Below are 22850 nucleotides of genomic sequence, written 5' to 3'. Positions count from 1 at the left end.
CGGGCGAAAGTTCGAAAAACTATGCGGGCGTAGATCCTCGCTCATATCCACCCTGTTGGTATGCGTGGTCGGCTTCTATATGCTACAGGTCAGCCTTCTCGAGTGTGCGTGTGGGTATATAGAAAAATGCACTGGTGTGTGCCCAAATCGGGAAACAGTTCCCAGGCACTCAACAGGCGATCAAATTGCGCCGTATAAAAAGCAAGTTCCACACATTTCTCGGTTAGAACGGCTTTCGAACGCGTAAGTGATAACATTTAACTTATTCATCCCATAGTCATTCCGGAAGGCGAGAGAGAGAGAGAGAGAAAGGCGCCCCTTTTTTCGGAGGGTTCTATTTTTGATCGTTGCTGCTGCTATTGCATTGATAAAGGATTACATCATAGATTTGTGTGCACCTGGTGGACTGATATGCGATACTGGACGATTGTGGATTACTTTGGATAGATTGAACTGTGTGTTGAAATCAGATATTTGTGGTTGTTGATCAGTGGCAGCGAATAGTTAAAATCAAATCACTAAAAGTGCCTATTAAAACACAAAAGTGATCATGGAATGGACTATAATAGTGATAGTGATCGGAAAGTAATTAAAGTTGATAAAAATATAAAATATAGTGTTGGATGTAGGCGCTTTTAAGTGAAGATTCAACATATTCGTTATTCACTGCAGAATGGTTGAATTAGAAAAAAACTGAACATTACTTGCGCATTTCTTCGCGAGTTACATAACTTTGAAACGTTACTGTGAGAGTGTCCCACAAGCCTGGATTATGAATATGGAAATGTACAAACATTTGGTGCCACGTAATACCGCATTCCATATCCGAAATTGATAGTTAAAAGTAGTGCTATTAAGGACTGCACGTTTATACACCTACACATTAACTATAGATTCGAATAACACCTGGACTAGGGAGCACTTTCTCGCACAGTCATGCGTGTTGGCGCACACGTGTGCTATGCGCATTATGTACGCATGCGCGCGCACATTTCTTGGATTTGCCCCGATCTGATGTCCGTAACAGGACAGATCGATTGATCGTACGAATTGTACCAAGCGCACGATCGAGCCCAGTTACGTAAATAGATATCACACACTGGCTGCCTCATTTGGCCTGACCTCCTTCAGAAATAGAAACTTCGAAACGCATCTTACCGCCGAAGCCGCCGAAAAAACCGCGACCCTTCCCCCGCAGCATTAGGTTGATCTCACCGTTCACCCTTGCTCTACATCTATGTACATTTTTCACCCACCCAGCGGGCAGCATGCGAGCAAGTACATAGAGGGTGACTCACGCCCGTACGATCCTTCGTTCGGTAGTACTTCGTATTTTCGGGCTACCCATGGCCACTAGACCGAACCGATCCATGCGAGGACTTGCTCAATTCGATCACGAATCTCGACGGTAGTAGATCGTGTTTAATGATAGGCGTTCTTTCTCTCTTTTAAGAATTTACTTTTTTTCATCTCGGTTCAATTACTGTTACTTATTTTCACGCGAGTTTGTCTAGAAAGTGACTTAGTTCCAGTGTATTCTACAATATACCTACTGAACTGTTCGAAGTGAATAACCAGGTAACTTTTGGAAATGGAAATACTGTTTATTGAATAAGATAGTGAAGTTATTAGTGGAGTAGTGGCAGATTTTCACTCGGTTGATTGAAATATTTTTCGAAAATATAACCGGATGATAATTTAGTAATTCTAAATCATCCTGAAACAGTCGCGCATCGTTTCTGTGTATTGCTAATCTTCTGCAGTACAATTAGCCAAGTTTTGATTATTTGTTTCAATTTGGTTTACTGCAACTAATGATTATACGATTTTGGAGGCTCGAATTAAAAAAAAAATTGAGCTTTTTTTTATTCTATCTTTTAGTGTACCGTCAAGGTGATAAAAATTGATAGTTTTTTTCTTTCGCAAATTCCTAACGTTATAATCATTAGGAAAAAATCTTCATTCAACCAGAAAATCGAACAAATCAGCCAGTGGCCGTGCTAGCAGTAGAAAAGATTAGTGAAAATATTTTACTGACAAATATGTCTGAGCCTGCTGGTGTGTATGTGTGTGTATGTAGTTGTAAATGGCGGCAGTAGTCGGAAACCGGTGAAAATTTTAAAAATAAACTCACAGCGCGCGCGAAAAAAATTGTTCTCAACTTCATCACTGCCTGAAGCTTGTTCCACTTATCCGTGGGGTGAGGAAAATCTAGACACAGCGTGTGAATGACGATCGTACGATAAAGATCGGTTTTGTGCAATCCGACTAAAAATAGAAGCAAGTGTGCGTTCCTGAACAGGCTGCGTACTGAGAGCCAGATATTGCATAACCTTGCAAATTAAAAGCAACGATCAAAATAAATCCCGACGATTATGCAAATTGGTGCGGCTGACAATGATCAATGACTGATAAGATTTACGGTCGCTTAAAGCAATCTTCGGGGCGAATAAAATTCTGTTTTACGTTAGGTTGAATTCAAAGTTAATAACACTTGAAGGCGGCTTCCAATCGCCCATCCATAATGACTATACAAACTTTAAACGAATCTGACTCTCCATGGTTGATTTGGAAACTTTGCCTATATTCCGGAGTTTGTAAAAGAATGACAGGCAACGATTGTCAACCAGTTGGATTGTCAGTTGGAGAATTATTTATAGGGTAAATACTTAAATTTTTTGTTTTGTTTCTTCTATTCCGCAGGAAGGCAACTACGGGCTGCAGCAAAATTCTCTCAAAGCTAAATTAACGTGTCTCTGATTAGCCCCGTCTCATTTCGAATTAAAACAAGCTCAAGATGCCGAAGCCAGTCGTCCAAGTCGGCGATGATCCCGATCCAAGCGAGTGGTTGTTCGTTTCGCTTGAGCAAAAGCGTATCGATCAGAGCAAACCTTACGATGCCAAGAAGGCTTGCTGGGTTCCGGATGAGAAGGAAGGCTACGTCCTGGGAGAAATCAAGGCCACCAAGGGTGAGCTGGTCACCGTAGGCCTGCCCGGTGGTGAGGTAATGCCCTTCGAGTCCATTCTTCGACGTTTTTCTTTCATTAGCAGACCTGTGCGCACATGGAAAGCTCGGAACAATCTCTAGATTATTGTGTATCAACAGAAGGAAGATTTGTTCAATACCCACAACAGCAGTCAAGCATAATCGATCACTTGAAACTTATTCAAGAATAGCCTACAGCAGGCGCCTATAGTAAATTATTGCTGATCCTTTCGAGATGATCGATTACTTCTTGACCACACTGACAGCACTACACCTTTAACACTCTACATCATTTCCACTTTTTCCTAAGCAGGAGCGGACTGTGAAAAAAGAATCGCTCTCACAAGTGAATCCTCCCAAGTTCGAAAAAGTCGAGGATATGGCCGATCTAACGTTTCTGAATGAAGCTGCCGTGCTGCACAACTTGCGCCAACGTTACTTCTGCAAACTAATCTACGTAAGTGGTGAACAACGGAACTAACAACTATTCTCTTTTTTTCTTCTATATATCCTATTCCACTTGAATACTATGCCGCATTATTATTTGGGCGATGGTTATGTCGTATGAAACCTCCGTGGGTTGCTTTTTAAAACCGACCTGTAGACCAAGGATTTCAAGAAGGATCTGGTCTCCCAGGTCAACCCACCGAAATACGAGAAATGCGAGGATATGTCTAACTTGACATATCTTAACGATGCCTCTGTTTTGCATAACTTGAGAGAACGTTACAGGGCCAAGCTGATCTACGTAAGTATCCGGCTACTCCGGTGAGGACTTACCCGCTAATGTTGCCTTTCATTATACCTTACTCACCCCAATCATTCGAAACAACTATCAAACCAGTCGAAACTTAACAAACTCATTAAACAAAACCATACTCCAAAAACTAAACTGTGTCCTTAGGTTTCCCATCCCATACATAAGTTGCTTTCGTGATCAAGCGAAACATCCTCGCAAAAGGACAAGCCACGCTAAGCGCTCCGACACCTATTTGGATATTGTATCATCTCCGACGCACCCGGCTAGTAGACAGTCGTGGCAGCAGTACGCACCAACAAACTCAAACATTACTATCTACCAGGATTCGTCCAGCCATTCACAATATTCGTTTTGTATGATCAAAATTCGAACCAAGATTTGTATGCACTCAGCGGCAACATTTTGGTTTCTTCAGCTCATCCACGATCACTATGTTTACTCTATCGCAACGTTCCGTGTGGTATCGTAGAATAAGATCTACACCACGCGGTTCGTGGACCTGTTCTGGACATGCAAAAACATGAGCAAAATGTGTTGTCCTAGACGGTCGTGTACCATGTGTTTTTTTGTTTGTTTTGTTCCAAAACGTCAGTTGGAGTAAATTCACGAACTAAACGAAGCTCTTTTTCTTACACTACAGACCTACTCTGGCTTGTTCTGCGTTGTCATCAATCCTTACAAGCGTTGGCCGCTGTACACCATGCGTGTCGCCAAGATGTACCGTGGTAAGCGTCGTGCTGAAGTGCCGCCCCATCTATTCGCCGTTTCTGACGGTGCCTACGTCAACATGTTGACCAACCACGAGAACCAGTCTATGTTGATTACCGGTGAGTCTGGTGCCGGAAAAACTGAGAACACGAAGAAAGTCATTGCGTACTTCGCCACCATTGGCGCCTCGACGAAGAAGGACGAATCGACCGAGAAGAAGGGCTCCCTGGAAGATCAAGTCGTCCAGACCAACCCCGTACTTGAGGCCTTCGGTAATGCCAAGACCGTCCGTAACGATAACTCTTCTCGTTTCGTAAGTTATTCCAAAACTTTGCAAATTGACTCTGATGACTCTGATCGATGCTTCCTTTCCTACCTTTACTTTACCAAACCCTAGGGTAAATTCATCCGTATTCACTTCACTGGATCCGGTAAACTGGCTGGTGCTGATATTGAGACTTACCTGCTGGAAAAGGCTCGTGTCATTTCCCAGCAGACCTTGGAACGTTCTTACCATATCTTCTACCAGATGATGTCCGGTTCCGTCAAGGGACTGAAAGGTAATATGTCTGGACCAGTGGATTCGACTGTAAGATTACGACCGACTGATCTGACTTGACCGAACGTCGCACACGAGTTGAACCTTCACTCACCTTGACTGAACTGTAGTGTAGATTTACACCTATGACACCAAATGTTGGTCAAACGTTGCACTCAAATACACCTTGTTATGTTTGAATCGCAACCCTGCACCGTAGAGCATTTCCCCTTTCGTCCGTAGCGTACAGGAGTATGTACCTTGCTCGGGTCGTGCAACAGATTTTTTGTGTCTACTCAAACCCTTGAACCCTCCTATAGGATACATAACTAATTTTCAATTTTTATAACAAACTCAACCAGAAAAGTGTCTTCTCAGTAACGACATTTACGACTACATGGTCATTGCTCAGGGCAAAACAACCATCCCATCTGTCGATGATGGTGAAGAAATGCAGCTGACGGATGTAAGCTTTCGGATCCACAGCCCATTTACTAGTGTGGCAGATTGTTTCAGTAATCAGAAGCTCTTAGCTAGAAACTTACCATGTCGATCGAAATGATCAGACTCCCTGTAATTATGAGTTTTGTCCCTAACCCATAGATCAGTGACCGAACGAGCAAAAAGAATCCTAACTCTATGTATCCCACAGAACGGATTCTATTGAGTCGATTCTCTAGTAGACGAGTAGAATAGTTGCTAACACTCCTCGACACTATGTACAGCAGTAGAATAGTTTCTAACAAAAGACCACTCTAGAGCATATACTGGACAGTCCAAAGATAATCCTATATCCTGCCAACCGTTAGTATCATTTCGCAACATCAGTGAATAATACGTTTTGATATCGTACACCACCTCCTCTGCAGAGATGTGTAACCTCTCCGATAACGTTTATGACTACCACATTATATCGCAAGGAAAAACCACAATCCCTAATGTCGATGATGGAGAAGAATGCCTGGCGACCGATGTAAGATTTCGGTTTCGCGATCCACTAAGTTGTTTGTAGGATTGAACCCACTTTGTTTCAGTTATGAATTGTTCCCACCCTAATATTCACAGTAGACAAATTGACCCTAAACACTTTTGGTCAGTTGAATTTGCACTTCAGCGACAACGATTGAAATTGATGGTTGCTTCGCAACGGTCACCATCAAAGGGTTAATTAGTCCCTAAGAACCAACAACTCAAGAGCACAAACAGGACTGTCCACAGTTGCTCCCCATTATCTGTGTTTAGGAACACATACATGTACAGCATTTGTATATCATGAATCATCAACCAATAATCCATTTTGATATCGCCACCCATCCACCCGCAGAAATTTGTCTCCTCTCCAACAATGTCCATGACTACCATATCATAGCGCAAGGAAAAACTACAATTCCAAGCGTCGATGATGGAGAAGAAATGCTTGCCACAGATGTAAGAATCGGCCGTTTCCAGACACTACAATCAATGTTGTTTGTTGTCTACCGACTCGCTTCTTCTTCTACTTCTCTTTCCCACTCAGATACTTACCTAAATTTCATAATCACAGCACCAAACCCTAACTATAACGTTTTACGATAGTCTATTTTTCCAATCTCTTCAAAATCCATACATTTTGATAAACGGTCCCAATTTGCAAACAGAATTAACGATGCTCAGCTCGCGCATTAGCGACTACCCAACAATCACCCAGGGCAAGACACGCATTCCGGGTGTAAACGACGCGGAAGAGCTTGAAATATTAGACGTAAGTCAAATACCGGTGAACGCGTGATTTTTCAACCTTCCACACAATCTCAATCAATTTTCCTTGTACAGAACGCAACAAATAAACGATTCTTCACAGATTCCGCTGTAAAAACGAACTCCTGTGCCGCTGTACACAAATTTAAAGCTGGGAGCGTGTCACCACCAATTGGACTGTCAAAATGTATGAATTTTCTATCACGCAGCTACTAACTACAAGCCAAATACCCCCTGCCTTGGCGCTCCTGGCTACTATCGCGTCTTTGTGTATTAGTGTTTTGTGTGATTACCACCAACTTGTCATATTTGTTTTCCGTGTGTACCGCTCCGCTGTTACCACAATTCACCAGAGCTAAAGCACTCGCAGCTCAAATCCACATTCGTACAAAACCGAAGGAAATCACGAAGAGGATGAGAGAGAACATCTTGAACGAAAAAAAAAATACAAACAAGAAATGACTCAACGGTTGAACACCTCCAACAATGAACGACTCAATAACTTAAAGTATATTTTTCTCTTATTACGATTGATGAAATTGTAAAACAAAACAAAAACAACAGATATGTGCTTCCTGTCCAACGATATCTACGACTACTACAACGTTTCTCAGGGTAAAATCACTATTCCCAATGTCGATGACGGTGAAGAATGTTTGCTGACTGATGTAAGTTTTCCGGTTGAACTCCGCTGTCAAAAAGCGAAGTTATCCGTCTCTTTAAAACACCACTGTATCCTGAGTAGCACCCGAATCTGGAAACCAAAATCGTCCACTATAAAACAAAAACTGTCTGGACCAGTTCTTCGAGTTAAACGAAGCACAAACCGCCTCGACACCACTGTTTGGAACATTACGACGCGTTTGTTTGAGATCCATGAAAAGAAATCAATATCAAAAACCCTTAGAAAATCAATTGGAAACAAATCTAATGTAAATAGCTGATAAATTAACGCTTCCCGCCTCGTTAGGCTGTACTAACAAAAATTTCTTGGTAGGTCCTCTCGTTCAATTAGACGTCGAACGTGCGAACCGATCAAGGATTTGCTTTTTTCTGTGTCCATCAGTTTAATTATCAATTTCGCAACTTTTAATCAATGATTTCTCCACGCGGCGCGTACAGGAAGCCTTCAACGTCTTGGGTTTCACTCAGGAGGAAAAGGACAACATCTACCGTATCACTGCCGCTGTCATGCATATGGGTGGCATGAAGTTCAAGCAAAAGGGTCGCGAAGAACAGGCTGAGGCCGATGGTACCGAGGAAGGTGATCGCGTTGCCAAGCTGCTGGGTGTCGTTACTGAAGATTTGTACAAGAATCTGTTGAAGCCCCGTATCAAGGTCGGTGCCGAGTTCGTCACCAAGGGTCAAAACAAGGACCAGGTCACCAACGCCGTCGGTGCCCTTTGCAAGGGTATCTTCGATCGTATCTTCAAGTGGCTGGTCAAGAAGTGTAACGAAACTCTGGATACCAAGCAAAAACGTTCTCAGTTCATTGGTGTACTGGATATTGCTGGTTTCGAGATCTTCGACGTAAGTATGGAACACTCAGGGACATAGGGTTATGGTCTAGCTGAGGGTACTCACAGAAATCCGCAACAGTTGTTGATTTCCAGTGAAAACTCGGAGTCAAACGTGGGGGGCATTACCACTAGTAAGAACAGGTTACGAACAATGATCAACCACAACACGACTACTCTGAGTAGGATTTCCGTCAACTGTGAGAAAATGAAGCCGGCTCTTAATATTTCATCCACTTTGTACTCCCTCTTACAATAGTACAACGGCTTCGAGCAGCTTTGTATTAACTTTACCAATGAGAAGCTGCAACAATTCTTCAATCATCACATGTTCGTCCTGGAACAAGAGGAATACAAGAAGGAGGGTATTAACTGGGCCTTCATCGATTTCGGTATGGACTTGCTGGCCTGCATTGAACTTATTGAAAAGGTTCATATCGTTTTACCTGTAGTTTGAACAGTCCAATAATTGTCCGTTAGGTACGATCATAACCGGTCTGCCTTTCCTCATTTACCAGATGTTGTAACCTAGTAGCATACACGTAGAGTTGATGTTAGTTATTCTACTCGCATGAAATTTTCTCCAGCAGCCGGCGGGATTGTTCTACTAGACAAGGTATTTTTCGTTAAACGTATCTTTGTTAATTTCCTGTAGTTAGCAGTAATGTTACCCACATCTACCGTTATCAATGTTTTCCATGAATTAGATGCAACAGTGTTTCCCTTTTCTGAATTTACTCTCGAGTTATGCCTTGAACAGCTCCGGTATACGATTTGTGACGTTGATGTCAACTTCTGACAAGTCACACAACATCCATTGGGATGAAATAACGAAGGGTTTGACTTTTTGTACTAAACTAATCCCTTATCCCCTTTAGTACAACGGTTTTGAACAATTGTGTATCAACTTCACCAATGAGAAGCTGCAACAATTCTTCAATCACCATATGTTTGTTCTGGAGCAAGAGGAATACAAGAAGGAAGGCATCAATTGGGCCTTTATCGATTTCGGTATGGACTTGCTCGCCTGTATCGAAATGATTGAGAAGGTAGACTACAACTTCGTCCCCACACGTTGCAATACAGTTCAACGATGCTTAAATGCTGAGCTTCCAGATCAATGTGAACGTTTCGCGTCCTTCAGTTCTTGGTTATCGTTTTACGATATTATCTACGTTACATTTTTCATGTTACTGTTCTTCGTTATTGTTACACGTTATGATGCTACGTTAGCATTTCACCTTCTCGTTTTATTCTATTCCAAATTGGCTATTCAGAACTAGCCGATATCTATGTACGTGATTGTCCCGCTTGTTTCGACTCAGTTGTACCTTATGGTACAACAGTCACAGCAAACTGTACTGTTAAGTTTAATGGTGGTAACTAAGGAAAACAACACAAAACCTGTTTTGCTAGGACAATACATCCACCAAAATTACGTTCAACGTTAAAACTAATCACTCGTTACTTTGCCCTAAACAAATGCTTTATCATGTGTAGTACAACGGCTTCGAACAGCTGTGTATTAACTTCACCAACGAGAAACTACAACAATTCTTCAATCACCACATGTTTGTACTGGAGCAGGAAGAGTACAAGCGCGAAGGTATCAACTGGGCCTTTATTGATTTCGGTATGGATTTGCTGGCCTGTATCGAAATGATTGAAAAGGTACAAATTTCCACTGGCTGGCAAACTGTCAATGCCTACTACAATAATGCTTTTTGAACTACAAGCTTTAACAACAACAAAAATTGCACCGAACATCAAACCGGGCTGGTCTTGCCTGTCGAATCGGCGTAACCTCCATTAAAAGTTATAACGTCGACCGTTGGGAACAAATCGATATTGTAGTTTTGTGCTTTATTCTATCATGTCAGTTGTGTTGATCATTCGCAAGGTTATTTCCAGTCCAGTAACAATAGTGTTGAACTTACTGTTAGATCAAAAAAATCCGAGCGTAGATCTAGCACATTTGTTAACAATACTCACGGGACTGGTTAGAACGTTGCGCTCCCTTAAAACCTTTATTCCCTACCGGTGAAGTCCAAGAGAAAACGAAACACATCTTCACCGGGTACATGCATTTTCGTAACACTAACCTGTATTCATTACCGTAATTTACTGACACTCCAATAGTTCAACGGCTTCGAACAGCTTTGTATCAACTTCACCAACGAGAAGCTGCAGCAGTTCTTCAATCACCACATGTTCGTCTTGGAGCAGGAAGAGTATCAGCGCGAAGGCATTGAATGGACCTTCATCGATTTCGGCATGGATCTGCAGCAGTGCATTGAACTGATTGAGAAGGTAGAACGCCCATTTGTTCGGGAGTGTTCTCTAAAGGGCAAAACTTCTCAACTGCAGCTGTTTTATGATTGTATTGTTGTTGTAGATGAGTGTTGTGAATTTCACCTCTCTTTTTCCCTTTTTCCTTCGAACTCAATATAACCACAAGACGTTATATTTTCATCACAACGAATTCTCATTTCAGTTCAACGACTAATCATCTTTCATCTTTACCACGTCAATCTCACCCAGAGTATCTCTGTTTCCAAATTTTTGTTCTCGACACCTCTTCAAATCATCATTCTTCTCTGACCCGGCTTGGTACAGTACAATGGTTTCAATCAGCTTTGTATAAATTATACCAACGAGCGTCTGCAGCAATTTTTCAATCACTACATGTTCATTCTCGAGCAGGAGGAATACGAACGGGAAGGCATTAAGTGGACCTTCATAGACTTCGGGCTGGATCTTCAGCCAACGATCGATTTAATCGAGAAGGTATTGCGTTGGCTGAGCTTCCGGGCCTTCGCCTGTGTCTTTACCAATGAAACCATTTTGGCTGTACCACCATGGGACACGGGATTTGCGTTTTGATGTGTTACACACGTACAGTTTGATTTTGCATTTTGTTGTTTCTCTATCTCTCTCTATCTTTTTACGCTACGCTACTCACACTGTACAGAAAAGTGCTTGCAATATCTCTGAAGGTAAGACGTACGATAAACCATAAGAGATTTTTTGTACCCTAACCTTTTTGTTCAATCTGACCGCTAAACATGCTTCCAGCGTTTATCTGGGCTTCCCAGATTGCCCATTTCGTAGAGAGCCGTCGGTAATCAATTTCTTTTTATTTTCTAATCTTTATACCTACCGTAGCCTATGGGTATCCTGTCCATCCTTGAGGAAGAATCTATGTTCCCGAAAGCCACTGATCAAACCTTTGCTGAGAAGCTTATGACCAACCACTTGGGCAAGTCTCCTCCATTCCAGAAGCCAAAACCACCAAAGCCAGGTTGCCAGGCTGCTCACTTTGCTATCGGTCACTACGCCGGTGTTGTCTCATACAATATCACTGGATGGCTTGAGAAGAATAAGGATCCCCTGAACGACACTGTTGTTGACCAGTTCAAGAAAGGTAACAACAATCTGTTGGTGGAGATCTTCGCTGATCATCCTGGACAATCTGCTGCTCCCGATGCTGGTGGCGGCAAGGGTGGACGTGGTAAGAAGGGTGCCGGCTTCGCCACCGTCTCCTCGTCATACAAGGAACAGCTTAACAACTTGATGACCACACTGAAATCCACTCAGCCTCACTTCGTCCGTTGTATCATTCCAAATGAATTGAAACAGACCGGTCTCATTGATGCTCACTTGGTCATGCACCAGCTGACTTGTAACGGTGTACTTGAAGGCATCCGTATTTGCCGTAAAGGTTTCCCCAACAGGATGATGTATCCCGACTTCAAGTTGCGGTAAGTATTTTTAACTGAACCTTATTGTATGCAAAAGCACACTCAATTACTTTTCAGCAAGACTGATCTCCAAATCATAGGTATAAGGGACTTGACTTAATGCGAACTGATAAAACATTAGTATGACTAATAGTTGACTTTCTGTTTGACCAATAGTTATCTTATCTTGGCTCCAGCAGCCATGCAGGCTGAAACCGATCCCAAGAAGGCTGCTGAGCATTGTTTCAATTCAATCGGCCTGGACCCTGACTCCTATCGTATCGGACATACCAAGGCGAGAATCTACCAATTTTTATACTTCGTTTCCCCCATGTTTTTGTCCAACACTACTGAATGACTTTGTAAACAAACAAACATAGGTAGTGGCGTCATCATCTGTGAATCCGTAGTTCGTTCGTTTGACCAACTATGACACCCTTCCCATTCAATAATTGTCACAGTTGCAATTTTCCGCACCCCAAGTGAATAGTTTGTGTACGTCTACATCAAATCTTCCATTATGATATTCAACATTGAAGGTATTGTGCTGGATTAGGAACACCAGAATCTCAACAGCTAAATCAACTTAGAAGTTGTAAAGAGTTACCAACGAAACAAATCATCTCATACAATTTTTTTTCTCTCTCTGTTACCTCGTATGTATGTGTATGTCACCTCATATCTTCCCCGTATACACGAATCACACATACGTCCAACAGCTACAAAATCCTTAACCCCAAGGAAGCCGATCAGCAGAAAGACCCGAAGAAATGCGCTGACTGCATTCTGACTGCCGTCGGTCTTGATAGTGAAATGTACCGTCTAGGAAACACCAAGGCATGAACCCTGAACTATTCCATCTAATAGTGTTGATCAAACCTAAGTATTTTTGTTCTGTGAAATCTGACCCTTGATCCGCTTGTTGTTGAACGATTGGTGAACTGAAGACGAACGTCAATGATCCAGACCCGCTTGGTTCGCCACCGCAACACTCGTTTGCCTGTTCTTTACTGTTATGTTCATCTCCCCACACACAGACACCCAAATATGCAAACGAATTCGGACTGCAGCAACAATTCGTTTCAACCTATGTCAAAACATGCTAATCTATCAATTGGTTATTCTACTATTTCTTGCCTTCATCTTCTCTTACTATACATCCCACATTCCCGCTTAACTTCGATCCATCATCACACGCACGCAGTTACAAAATCCTATGCATCAAGGAAGTTGATCACATCAAGGATGGAAGAAAGTCGGCGGAAACTATCATCGACCACTGCCAACTAAACCAAGATCTTTGGCGTTTAGGAATTACAAAGGCACGATCATTCTGTAGACCTAATTGGCAAATATATGTCTCCAAATTTAAAGCTCATTAGATCACAAATTAGATCACAAATTAGCGCGGTTTAGTAGAGTAGCACCTCGGTAGCGAATATAGCCCTGCGAGATTCCTGAATATTCGTTCAAGACCGAATTCTAAGAATCTGTAGTCAGCGGGTCGTAGTAAATAGTCCAGTTAAACAAACTCATATGTACATAGCGGAGCTCTCTGTGCCATTGCCCCTTAAACCCCGACAGTGACTGCATCGATCGAGCGTGAATAATAAGGAAGTTCCATCCGTCTGAATCTCTTAGAAGGACACACTACTAACATACCCATTGTATCATAAGCCAATTTTTCATTTTTCCTGTATTATACTTTTACAACCCAACACAGATACAAAATTCTGTGCCCGCAATTGATAAAAGATCACACACCAGAAAAGGCATGTCAGATAATTTTGTCCCACATCCAACTACCGGATGAGCAGTTCCGTATGGGCAAGACCAAGGTATAACTGGACGGTCTATGCACGGTATTGCGTGTACATGTTTTACTTCACTTTCCTGTTGTTGTGTCGAAAAAAATACTCCTCTTAAGTCTTGTTTTTTAGCGTGACCACTAACACAAATTTTGAGCAATCTGGTAAATTTCTGCACTCGCTCTAAAATTTCAACTAAAAATAACCATCGCTCATACCATTGCACCCGTCCATTTTAGTTCGTTTTCATCGCTCTGTAAGTCACACACTCGAACGTCATTTTTTTTGATAAACTCAAACATGCATACACTCCATCAATGTATATACCTACCCAATTTATGTGTATCATCTTTTATCGCTGCTTTCCCATCCAATGTATATTGCTTCCTCTATTTCTCATTCTATACATCCTTTTGTGTTTTGTGTACTCTGTTCTTCCTTCGAAGACAAACTATCGACAATAACATCGAAATAAATCATCATCTAATCGAATTCTCTTTTTTTGTGACAATTCCTTCGTTGTCGCTTCCGCACTTGTCAATATCCTCCAACAGGTATTCTTCCGTGCCGGTGTCCTAGGTCAGATGGAGGAATTCCGTGATGAGCGTTTGTCCAAGATCATGTCCTGGATGCAATCGTGGTGCCGTGGTTACCTTGCTCGTAAAGAGTTCAAGAAGATGCAGGAGCAACGTGTTGCCCTGGAAGTTGTCCAGCGTAACTTGCGCAAGTACCTGAAGCTGCGTACTTGGGCCTGGTGGAAACTGTGGCAGAAGGTCAAGCCTTTGCTCAATGTTTCCCGTGTTGAGGACCAGATCGCTGTAAGTATTTCGTTGCTGATTACATCAAGCCGGTCATTTTCCAGGATCTTCTCCTAGCGTCCGATTTTGATTTTGCTTTCGATTCGACCGCACCCACTTTAATTTCCGATAGAAATGTTGTGATATTTTTATAATTTTCACCTGGTGCAATAATTAACCACCGACCAAGCAGAACCATGCGTGCATTTGCTGAATGCTGATTCAAGCGCTAAAAATATCTCAGCAGCACCTTCCACCATTGGCCAGAAAAAGCTATAACCAAATCGTTTACTCGCGCTAACGTGAGCAAACCTAATAAACATAAAAATCATTCACACTTCCACGAATAGTTCCTACCGGTAGCGGGGATGAAAGATTGTTGATTTTCCTTTCCCCGAGATAAAATTATATATTTTTCTCTGGAGCTGGTTGCGAAAAAAATCTAGCAATCATTTTGGTCGCCATAGAGTTAGGCAGAGATTATACAAGCTATTTTTAAAAACACTTTTGATCAAAATTTCTCATCATCGTGGTAATTATAACACATATGCCAACCGATGCCGCAGGAAATCGTTTCAACCTGGGTACACAGCAAACGACCTCACTTCTATTTCATATCGTCTTCGTGCAGAATTCCAGAACCGTGAATATTTCGCCCGAATGTGTAAGTGTGTTTTAATAGCCACTCGGAAGCAAATAAATAGAAATATTTTCGCGTGGGCCAGGCTATACCAGCAAAGATGATGCGTTGTAGGCCATTTCTATCTTCGTGTGTCCGGTACACGAAGGTGTGCCGAAGCAGACGACATCGATGTGGTTTTCGAGCTTACACCTTTTTCTGGAAAGTCCACTCAGTCTGCAATCCAGTAACGCACAGTACAGCGCACGGACCTTTACCTGAGTTTTAGGTGGTCCACCCAATTTTGTCAGTATTCAAACCAGCAGTGGTGCACTTTAATGGTTCTAGTTCCAAGAGCAATCCTAGCGGTTGCACCTGTTTAGTGTTCTCCAGTAACATTTCGATAAAAGCATTTTTGAACGAAAGTTAAACTTTACCTCACTCTACGAATTGGTCGAATCGAATCCATATCATGGAAAACTCTACTGGACCTGAAGTGGAAGTTACCTATAATTTTAATTTTAATAGTACTTCCGATGATGCACCCACTGGAGATGGAAATGACCGGCCTGTCGTGAAGGCAGTCGTACCGAAAATATCGAGTGTAATCGACGACGACAACTGTGTAATCAGTGCTAAGAGTAGTTCCAATTCTAAATCCAAATTACAGAAACTGGAAGAGAAGGCCCAGAAGGCACAGGAGGCTTTCGAGAAGGAAGAGAAACTCCGCAAGGATCTTGAAGCTCTGAACAGCAAGCTGTTGGCTGAGAAGACTGCCCTACTTGACTCGCTGTCCGGTGAAAAGGGTGCCCTCCAGGAATACCAGGAGAAGGCAGCCAAGTTGGTCGCCCAGAAGAATGATCTCGAAAACCAACTCCGAGACACCCAAGAACGGTTGGCCCAGGAAGAAGATGCTCGTAATCAACTGTTCCAGACCAAGAAGAAGTTAGAGCAGGAAATTTCCGGCCAGAAGAAGGATGCCGAAGATCTGGAACTGCAAATCCAGAAAATTGAGCAGGATAAGGCTTCCAAGGATCACCAAATCCGCAACTTGAATGATGAGATCGCCCACCAGGACGAGCTGATCAACAAGTTGAACAAGGAGAAAAAAATGCAAGGTGAAGTCAACCAGAAGACTGCTGAAGAATTGCAGGCCGCTGAAGATAAGGTTAACCACCTGAACAAGGTTAAAGCCAAGCTTGAGCAGACTCTGGATGAGCTCGAGGACTCACTGGAACGCGAGAAGAAACTGCGTGGTGATGTTGAGAAGGCCAAGCGAAAGGTCGAGGGCGATCTTAAGCTGACCCAGGAAGCCGTTGCCGATCTGGAGCGCAACAAGAAGGAGCTTGAGCAAACCATTATGCGCAAGGATAAGGAAATCTCTGCCCTTTCCGCCAAACTGGAAGACGAGCAATCTTTGGTTGGCAAACTGCAGAAACAAATCAAGGAACTGCAAGGCCGTATTGAAGAGCTGGAGGAGGAAGTCGAGGCCGAACGCCAGGCTCGCGCCAAGGCTGAGAAGCAACGTGCTGATTTGGCCCGTGAGCTGGAGGAACTGGGCGAGCGACTTGAAGAAGCTGGTGGTGCTACCTCCGCTCAAATCGAGTTGAACAAGAAACGTGAAGCCGAACTTGCCAAGCTGCGTCGTGATTTGGAGGAAGCTAATATTCAGCATGAAGGCACCCTTGCTAACCTACGCAAGAAGCACAACGACGCCGTTGCGGAAATGGCCGAACAAGTCGATCAGCTGAACAAACTGAAAACTAAGTGAGTATGTTTAAAACTTGAAATGTTTTTAAGTTCTTGTTCACAGGTACCACAGATGCTGCTAGCGGTTGAAGTGAAAAGGAGAAGGATTTATTTGAAATGAATTTCTTTTTTTTTATTTTACATTCCTTAAACCTTACCCTGCGGGATCTGTCCTAACCTAAATTAGAGCTGAACATGATCGTGCTAATATGTACAATGAACTGAACAACACTCGCTCCGCTTGTGATCAGCTTGCCCGTGAAAAGGTAACGTATTTTCTTTCCTTCGGATTCTGTCCAGTATTTGAACATACCCCAAAGCAGAACAGAAAGTCGATGACTGAGCATGGTCTTTCATCACAAATCCACCCCAAGTACAATCACACAAACAAGCATCCAACGAACCGCTTCAGCGAACCCAACAACCACCACCATCCAACAACAACCACAACGAATAGATGCAGCGGCAATTGATCATGTTTATTTTTCAGTTGATAATTATCTTTCATTTCAAAATCAAAATGAACAAGAAATTTTACCTAACCATCCATTATTTGTCATTATTATCTCTTCAGAGCCGAAAAAGAGAGAGGTCAATACTTCGCTGAACTGAACGACTCCCGTCTCAGTTTAGATCATTTGGCCAATGAAAAGGTATTAGAAAAACTGCAGCGTCAATTAGAAATCAGAGTTTTTATTTCAAGCTAATCCAAAACTTTTTAATTTGTAAATACGGATAAGTTTCAGTAATACTGCTGCTTTCTAAAACCAGTAAAACCAAATGCCAACTAATGTTCTTTAAATTTAAAAATGGAATTTAGGTAAACGCATTAGCGATTGGCGGAAAACGGCTGTAAAATTGCACATTTCTCGTGTTACAAATCTGCACTACTGCTGCATTTAAAATGAAACTTTGCACCTATCACACTTAGCACCAAATAACACCTGCTCATTCTGCACATTACGTCATCCATAATACTATCACAAAATTTATTCGAAAACTCGATTATTACAAATAGAAAAACTCATCATGCACAGCCTCTGCTTCTGTAAATATATGACTCACGATACGTTCGTCTCTACTGCAAGAAAAACAACATCTAATCGAATTTACGTTTCCTCATTCAATCTCGTCTATATGTGACATCAACCAACGGTGCATCTAAAAATATAACAGGCCGCCCAAGAAAAGATCGCCAAGCAGCTGCAGCATACTCTGAATGAAGTGCAAGGCAAGCTGGATGAAACCAACCGCACGTTGAACGATTTCGATGCTTCCAAGAAGAAGTTGTCCATTGAGAACTCCGACCTGCTCCGTCAACTGGAAGATGCCGAGTCTCAAGTGTCGCAACTCAGCAAGATTAAGATCTCACTCACGCAACAGCTCGAGGATACCAAGCGTCTGGCCGATGAAGAATCCCGTGAACGCGCTACCCTGCTTGGCAAGTTCCGTAATCTGGAACACGACCTCGATAACCTGCGTGAACAGGTTGAGGAGGAAGCCGAAGGCAAGGGTGACATTCAGCGCCAACTCAGCAAGGCCAACGCCGAGGCACAGTTGTGGCGCAGCAAGTACGAATCCGAGGGTGTTGCCCGCGCTGAAGAACTTGAGGAAGCCAAGAGGAAGCTCCAGGCCCGCCTTGCCGAAGCAGAGGAAACCATTGAGTCACTTAACCAGAAGTGCATTGCTCTGGAGAAGACCAAGCAGCGTCTGTCCACCGAAGTCGAAGATTTGCAACTCGAGGTTGACCGTGCTACCTCGATTGCCAACGCAGCCGAGAAGAAACAGAAGGCCTTCGACAAAATCATTGGCGAATGGAAACTCAAGGTTGATGATCTGGCTGCTGAGCTGGATGCTTCCCAGAAGGAATGCCGCAACTACTCCACCGAATTGTTCCGTCTCAAGGGCGCATACGAAGAAGGTCAAGAACAACTTGAAGCTGTACGCCGTGAAAACAAGAATTTGGCTGATGAAGTCAAGGATCTGCTGGACCAGATCGGTGAGGGCGGCCGCAACATCCATGAAATCGAAAAGTCTCGCAAGCGTTTGGAAGCCGAAAAGGACGAACTGCAGGCCGCACTCGAGGAAGCTGAAGCTGCCCTGGAACAAGAAGAGAACAAGGTTCTGCGTGCCCAGCTTGAACTGTCTCAGGTCCGTCAAGAAATTGACAGACGCATCCAGGAGAAGGAAGAGGAATTCGAAAACACCCGCAAGAACCACCAGCGAGCTTTGGACTCCATGCAGGCCTCCCTCGAAGCCGAAGCCAAGGGTAAGGCTGAGGCCCTGCGCATGAAGAAGAAGTTGGAAGCTGACATCAATGAGCTTGAAATTGCCCTGGATCATGCCAACAAGGTAATGTGATTAAACTACGGAGATGAAATAGCAACGTGTAAATAAATTGTATTTTTGCTTTTTTTATTTGTCTTTAGGCTAACGCTGAGGCCCAGAAGAACATCAAGCGCTACCAGCAACAACTCAAGGATGTCCAAAGCGCCCTGGAAGAAGAACAGCGTGCCCGTGATGATGCCCGCGAACAGCTTGGAATCTCGGAGCGCCGTGCTAATGCTCTTCAGAACGAACTGGAAGAATCCCGCACTCTTCTGGAACAAGCCGACCGTGGTCGTCGCCAAGCCGAACAGGAACTTGGTGATGCTCATGAGCAGTTGAACGAGGTTTCTGCCCAGAACGCATCGATCGCTGCTGCCAAGAGGAAGCTGGAATCTGAATTGCAGACCCTGCACTCTGATCTGGATGAGCTGTTGAACGAAGCTAAGAACTCCGAGGAGAAGGCCAAGAAGGCTATGGTTGACGCTGCCCGTTTGGCTGATGAACTTCGTGCCGAACAAGACCACGCTCAGACTCAGGAGAAACTCCGCAAAGCTCTGGAACAACAGATCAAGGAACTGCAGGTACGTCTTGATGAAGCCGAATCTAATGCCCTGAAGGGAGGTAAGAAGGCCATCCAGAAACTTGAGCAGCGCGTACGTGAGCTCGAATCCGAACTTGATAGCGAGCAGAGACGCCATGCTGATGCCCAGAAGAACCTTCGCAAATCCGAACGCCGCATTAAGGAACTGACCTTCCAGTCAGAGGAAGACCGCAAAAACCACGAACGTATGCAGGACCTCGTCGACAAACTGCAGCAAAAGATCAAGACTTACAAGAGGCAGATCGAAGAAGCCGAGGAAATCGCCGCTCTGAATCTGGCCAAATTCCGCAAAGCTCAGCAAGAACTTGAGGAAGCCGAGGAACGTGCCGACATAGCCGAACAAGCTGCAACCAAATTCCGCACCAAGGGACGTGCCGGTTCGGTGCAGCGTGGTGCCAGCCCAGCAGTAAGTACAATCTAAGCTTTCGCTCCCGCTTAACGTTTATCTCATTCATCGTCATCAAAGACGCGAGATTTACTAAATGGAAATGCTATAAAATCAGCAGGAAATTTTGTTTCCGACGCGTCATACTCATTGGAGTTATACAATCTGCCTGCCAAATATGAAACTATTTATTAGCTATAAAATCCCTACGATTACGGTTAATTTTTAAACCCTTTGCAAGAAAATACATTGGAGACATAAAACAAAAGCATAATAAATTCTTCCTTTCTCTTGTGTTGATTCAGCCTTCGATCACCAGAGCGTAAGAGCGCTGTTAAATATCAATCGATAGACTATTATCCGTTATCCAGTCTTACAATCGAATGAACCAAACTATCCGTTCACAGTTGTAAGTGTTTCGAATGGTAATAGAAGTATAAACGAGTGTACCTTCCTGCATCTTCCTAGTAACTGATTAATCCAATCTTCAGTATATTTCATCCTTTCCGTCAAAACCTCTTCAATAGTAATAAATCAATGTTTTCAATGTACGAATATCTTCATTTAATGATGGTATATTCTTTTTATCTGTTTTTTTTGTGTTCTCAAAGTAACACGCCTTGCAGTCATGCATATACTATAGTACATATACCGAAGCTAAACTTTCACGATCATGAGCTCAAAATACGAATCAACATCCATAACTTTGCAATGAGGCACTATGAGAAGTGAAGATCATTGAAATCTACATTCTTGCACTTTACTATAAACAAAAATCATTGCGATTTTCCACGAAAGCCCATTTTCGAAGATCAAGCCATAAAGTTAACATCATCACTCAGTCAACCGATTGGTAATAATCTAAAATCTAAGCGTTAAACACCATAAAACATTTACGCTACACCAATACTGAACAAAAACAAACTTTTCTTTTCTTGTTTTATCCCACAGCCCCAGAGACACCCGTCTACTTTACCAGGATTTGCCGGTCTTACCCTTCCTACATTCGACGACCATGCTTTCTAAACATTGAAACACTCTAAAGCTATTTGTTAGATACAACCAACACGTTTTATTTATTTTATTTACACTTTAATACAAAATCCACATGACCATTCGCGGACGTCTTGAACATCACCGTATGGAAAAGAGAAAGAAAAGATTTCAGAGCAGATAAGCAACACACAGTCCGTTTTTACTCGCTCGCAAGCACACACTTCGCCGGTGCGTCTTCAAGAAAAAAAACAGCAACAACAGCAACAAGACTAAATGAGAGAGAGACAAAACAACGACCAACGTTCACACATGCACATGTTGAGCCCTACGAAGTAGTATTGTTTATTCGTAGTATGCGATGTAAACCGTGTCCGTGTGTCACTAACTAAGCATGTTGAAGACCATATTAAAAATGTTATCGAACGTCACGCGAGATGGGACGTGCTGCAAAAAGAGAGAAAAATCGCCTGTCATTCAAAGAACAAACAAAAAAATTAGCAAGAGAAGAAAGCAATCCATCAAAACATATTGATAATGAAACATTGTTCTAAGTTTTTATTTTCTTTTGTATTCATTTTATTTTGTACTTTTGCTCTGAATCTTTTATAATTTTATTAATAAAAAATGTATTTATTTTTATTAATTAAAATAACGAAATAAGATACCATTCGAAACTAAACACGGAAATTGAATTAGTTTTTACTGCGAAAATTGCGTTTCGCAGACGAACAATCCGAATATGCGTGGAGCTACATCATGCCGATCGTAGTCATTTCCTAACGGGTTGCAACGTGTGGTTCGTTTAGTACAGCCTGAGAGATATTTAATTAGACAAAACACGAAATATAAGAGACACGTTCAAAACAACAACTAACTTCAGCCCATCAAAATAATAATGTCATCGAAGCAACACCACCGATGACTGCTAAACGTTCGACCGTTCCTCCGCCAAACATTATCCTACACTCGGCTAGCAACCCAAACTCGAAGGGGCTACAGTCTGGCACTGGTGGCTGCCTCCAATGCTGACCCCAAAGTATCGGTTGCGATCCGCAAGGATTCGTGGAAACAAATCGATTTCGCTACTTACTTTTTTACTATATTTATTGTCGAGAGAGAGAAAACACTAGAATATCAAAAGCACCAAAAACCTGATTCGAATTTGACTTTAATACTACTCTGTAAAGCAGAAGGAAAGGAAAATTTCTTTTGAGAAAAGGAAGCTATTGTAAATGTATATGTGTGAAAGAAGAAAACCCCAAAAAAAAATAAATCAAACATCATTTTAAAAATATCACCATGAGTTTGTACCGTCTGCAACAGCAACCGATTTGTCCTTTTAATTATAGAATCAACGTATCTACATAATTTATTTCCTTTTTTGTATGCACATGTCTACCACAATCACGAAATGCCAATTGACTTCGAATGTCACACGTGTATTTAAGAAAAGGTATGTATCGAGACTCTTGAGGTAAACTTTTGCTCATCCCGATGATTGTGGTAATATATACGGCGAAAGCAATAGTCATCATCGAAACAAATTTTAATTATTGTAGTAAAAATGCTCATTTTCTTTTA

General features: G+C 42.5%; 1 protein-coding gene across 32 annotated transcripts; it reads left to right on the top strand.

The window, feature by feature from the left end:
- The first annotated feature begins 226 nt into the window (after positions 1-226).
- On the top strand, positions 227-22563 carry LOC129731377 (myosin heavy chain, muscle). Of its 32 annotated transcripts, XR_008729001.1 has the most exons (17): positions 1372-1578; positions 2704-3004; positions 3591-3734; positions 4387-4767; positions 4852-5014; positions 7294-7397; positions 7852-8259; positions 9747-9917; positions 11412-12007; positions 12164-12281; positions 14349-14612; positions 15881-16977; positions 17147-17225; positions 18136-19311; positions 19389-20294; positions 20579-20682; positions 21225-22563. XR_008729001.1 is itself a non-coding variant. In XM_055691334.1 (16 exons), exons 2-16 carry the CDS (start codon positions 2798-2800, stop codon positions 21297-21299), a joined length of 5889 nt encoding a protein of 1962 aa, XP_055547309.1. In that variant the 5' UTR covers positions 227-243; positions 2704-2797; the 3' UTR covers positions 21300-22563. The 32 variants fall into 32 exon arrangements, 31 of the variants coding, with proteins under 31 accessions (XP_055547309.1, XP_055547317.1, XP_055547307.1 ...); XM_055691334.1 differs by lacking the exons at positions 1372-1578; positions 20579-20682 and adding an exon at positions 227-243; XM_055691342.1 differs by lacking the exons at positions 3591-3734; positions 7294-7397; positions 9747-9917; ... (1 more) ...; positions 17147-17225; positions 20579-20682 and adding exons at positions 3300-3443; positions 6317-6420; positions 10386-10556; positions 13710-13824; positions 17534-17612 and having other exon boundaries at positions 1371-1578.
- The last annotated feature ends 287 nt before the right edge of the window (positions 22564-22850 follow it).

Source organism: Wyeomyia smithii, chromosome 3, assembly GCF_029784165.1.
Source record: "Wyeomyia smithii strain HCP4-BCI-WySm-NY-G18 chromosome 3, ASM2978416v1, whole genome shotgun sequence".
Lineage (NCBI taxonomy): Eukaryota > Metazoa > Arthropoda > Insecta > Diptera > Culicidae > Wyeomyia > Wyeomyia smithii.
This window is presented reverse-complemented; position numbering and strand designations above follow the sequence as displayed.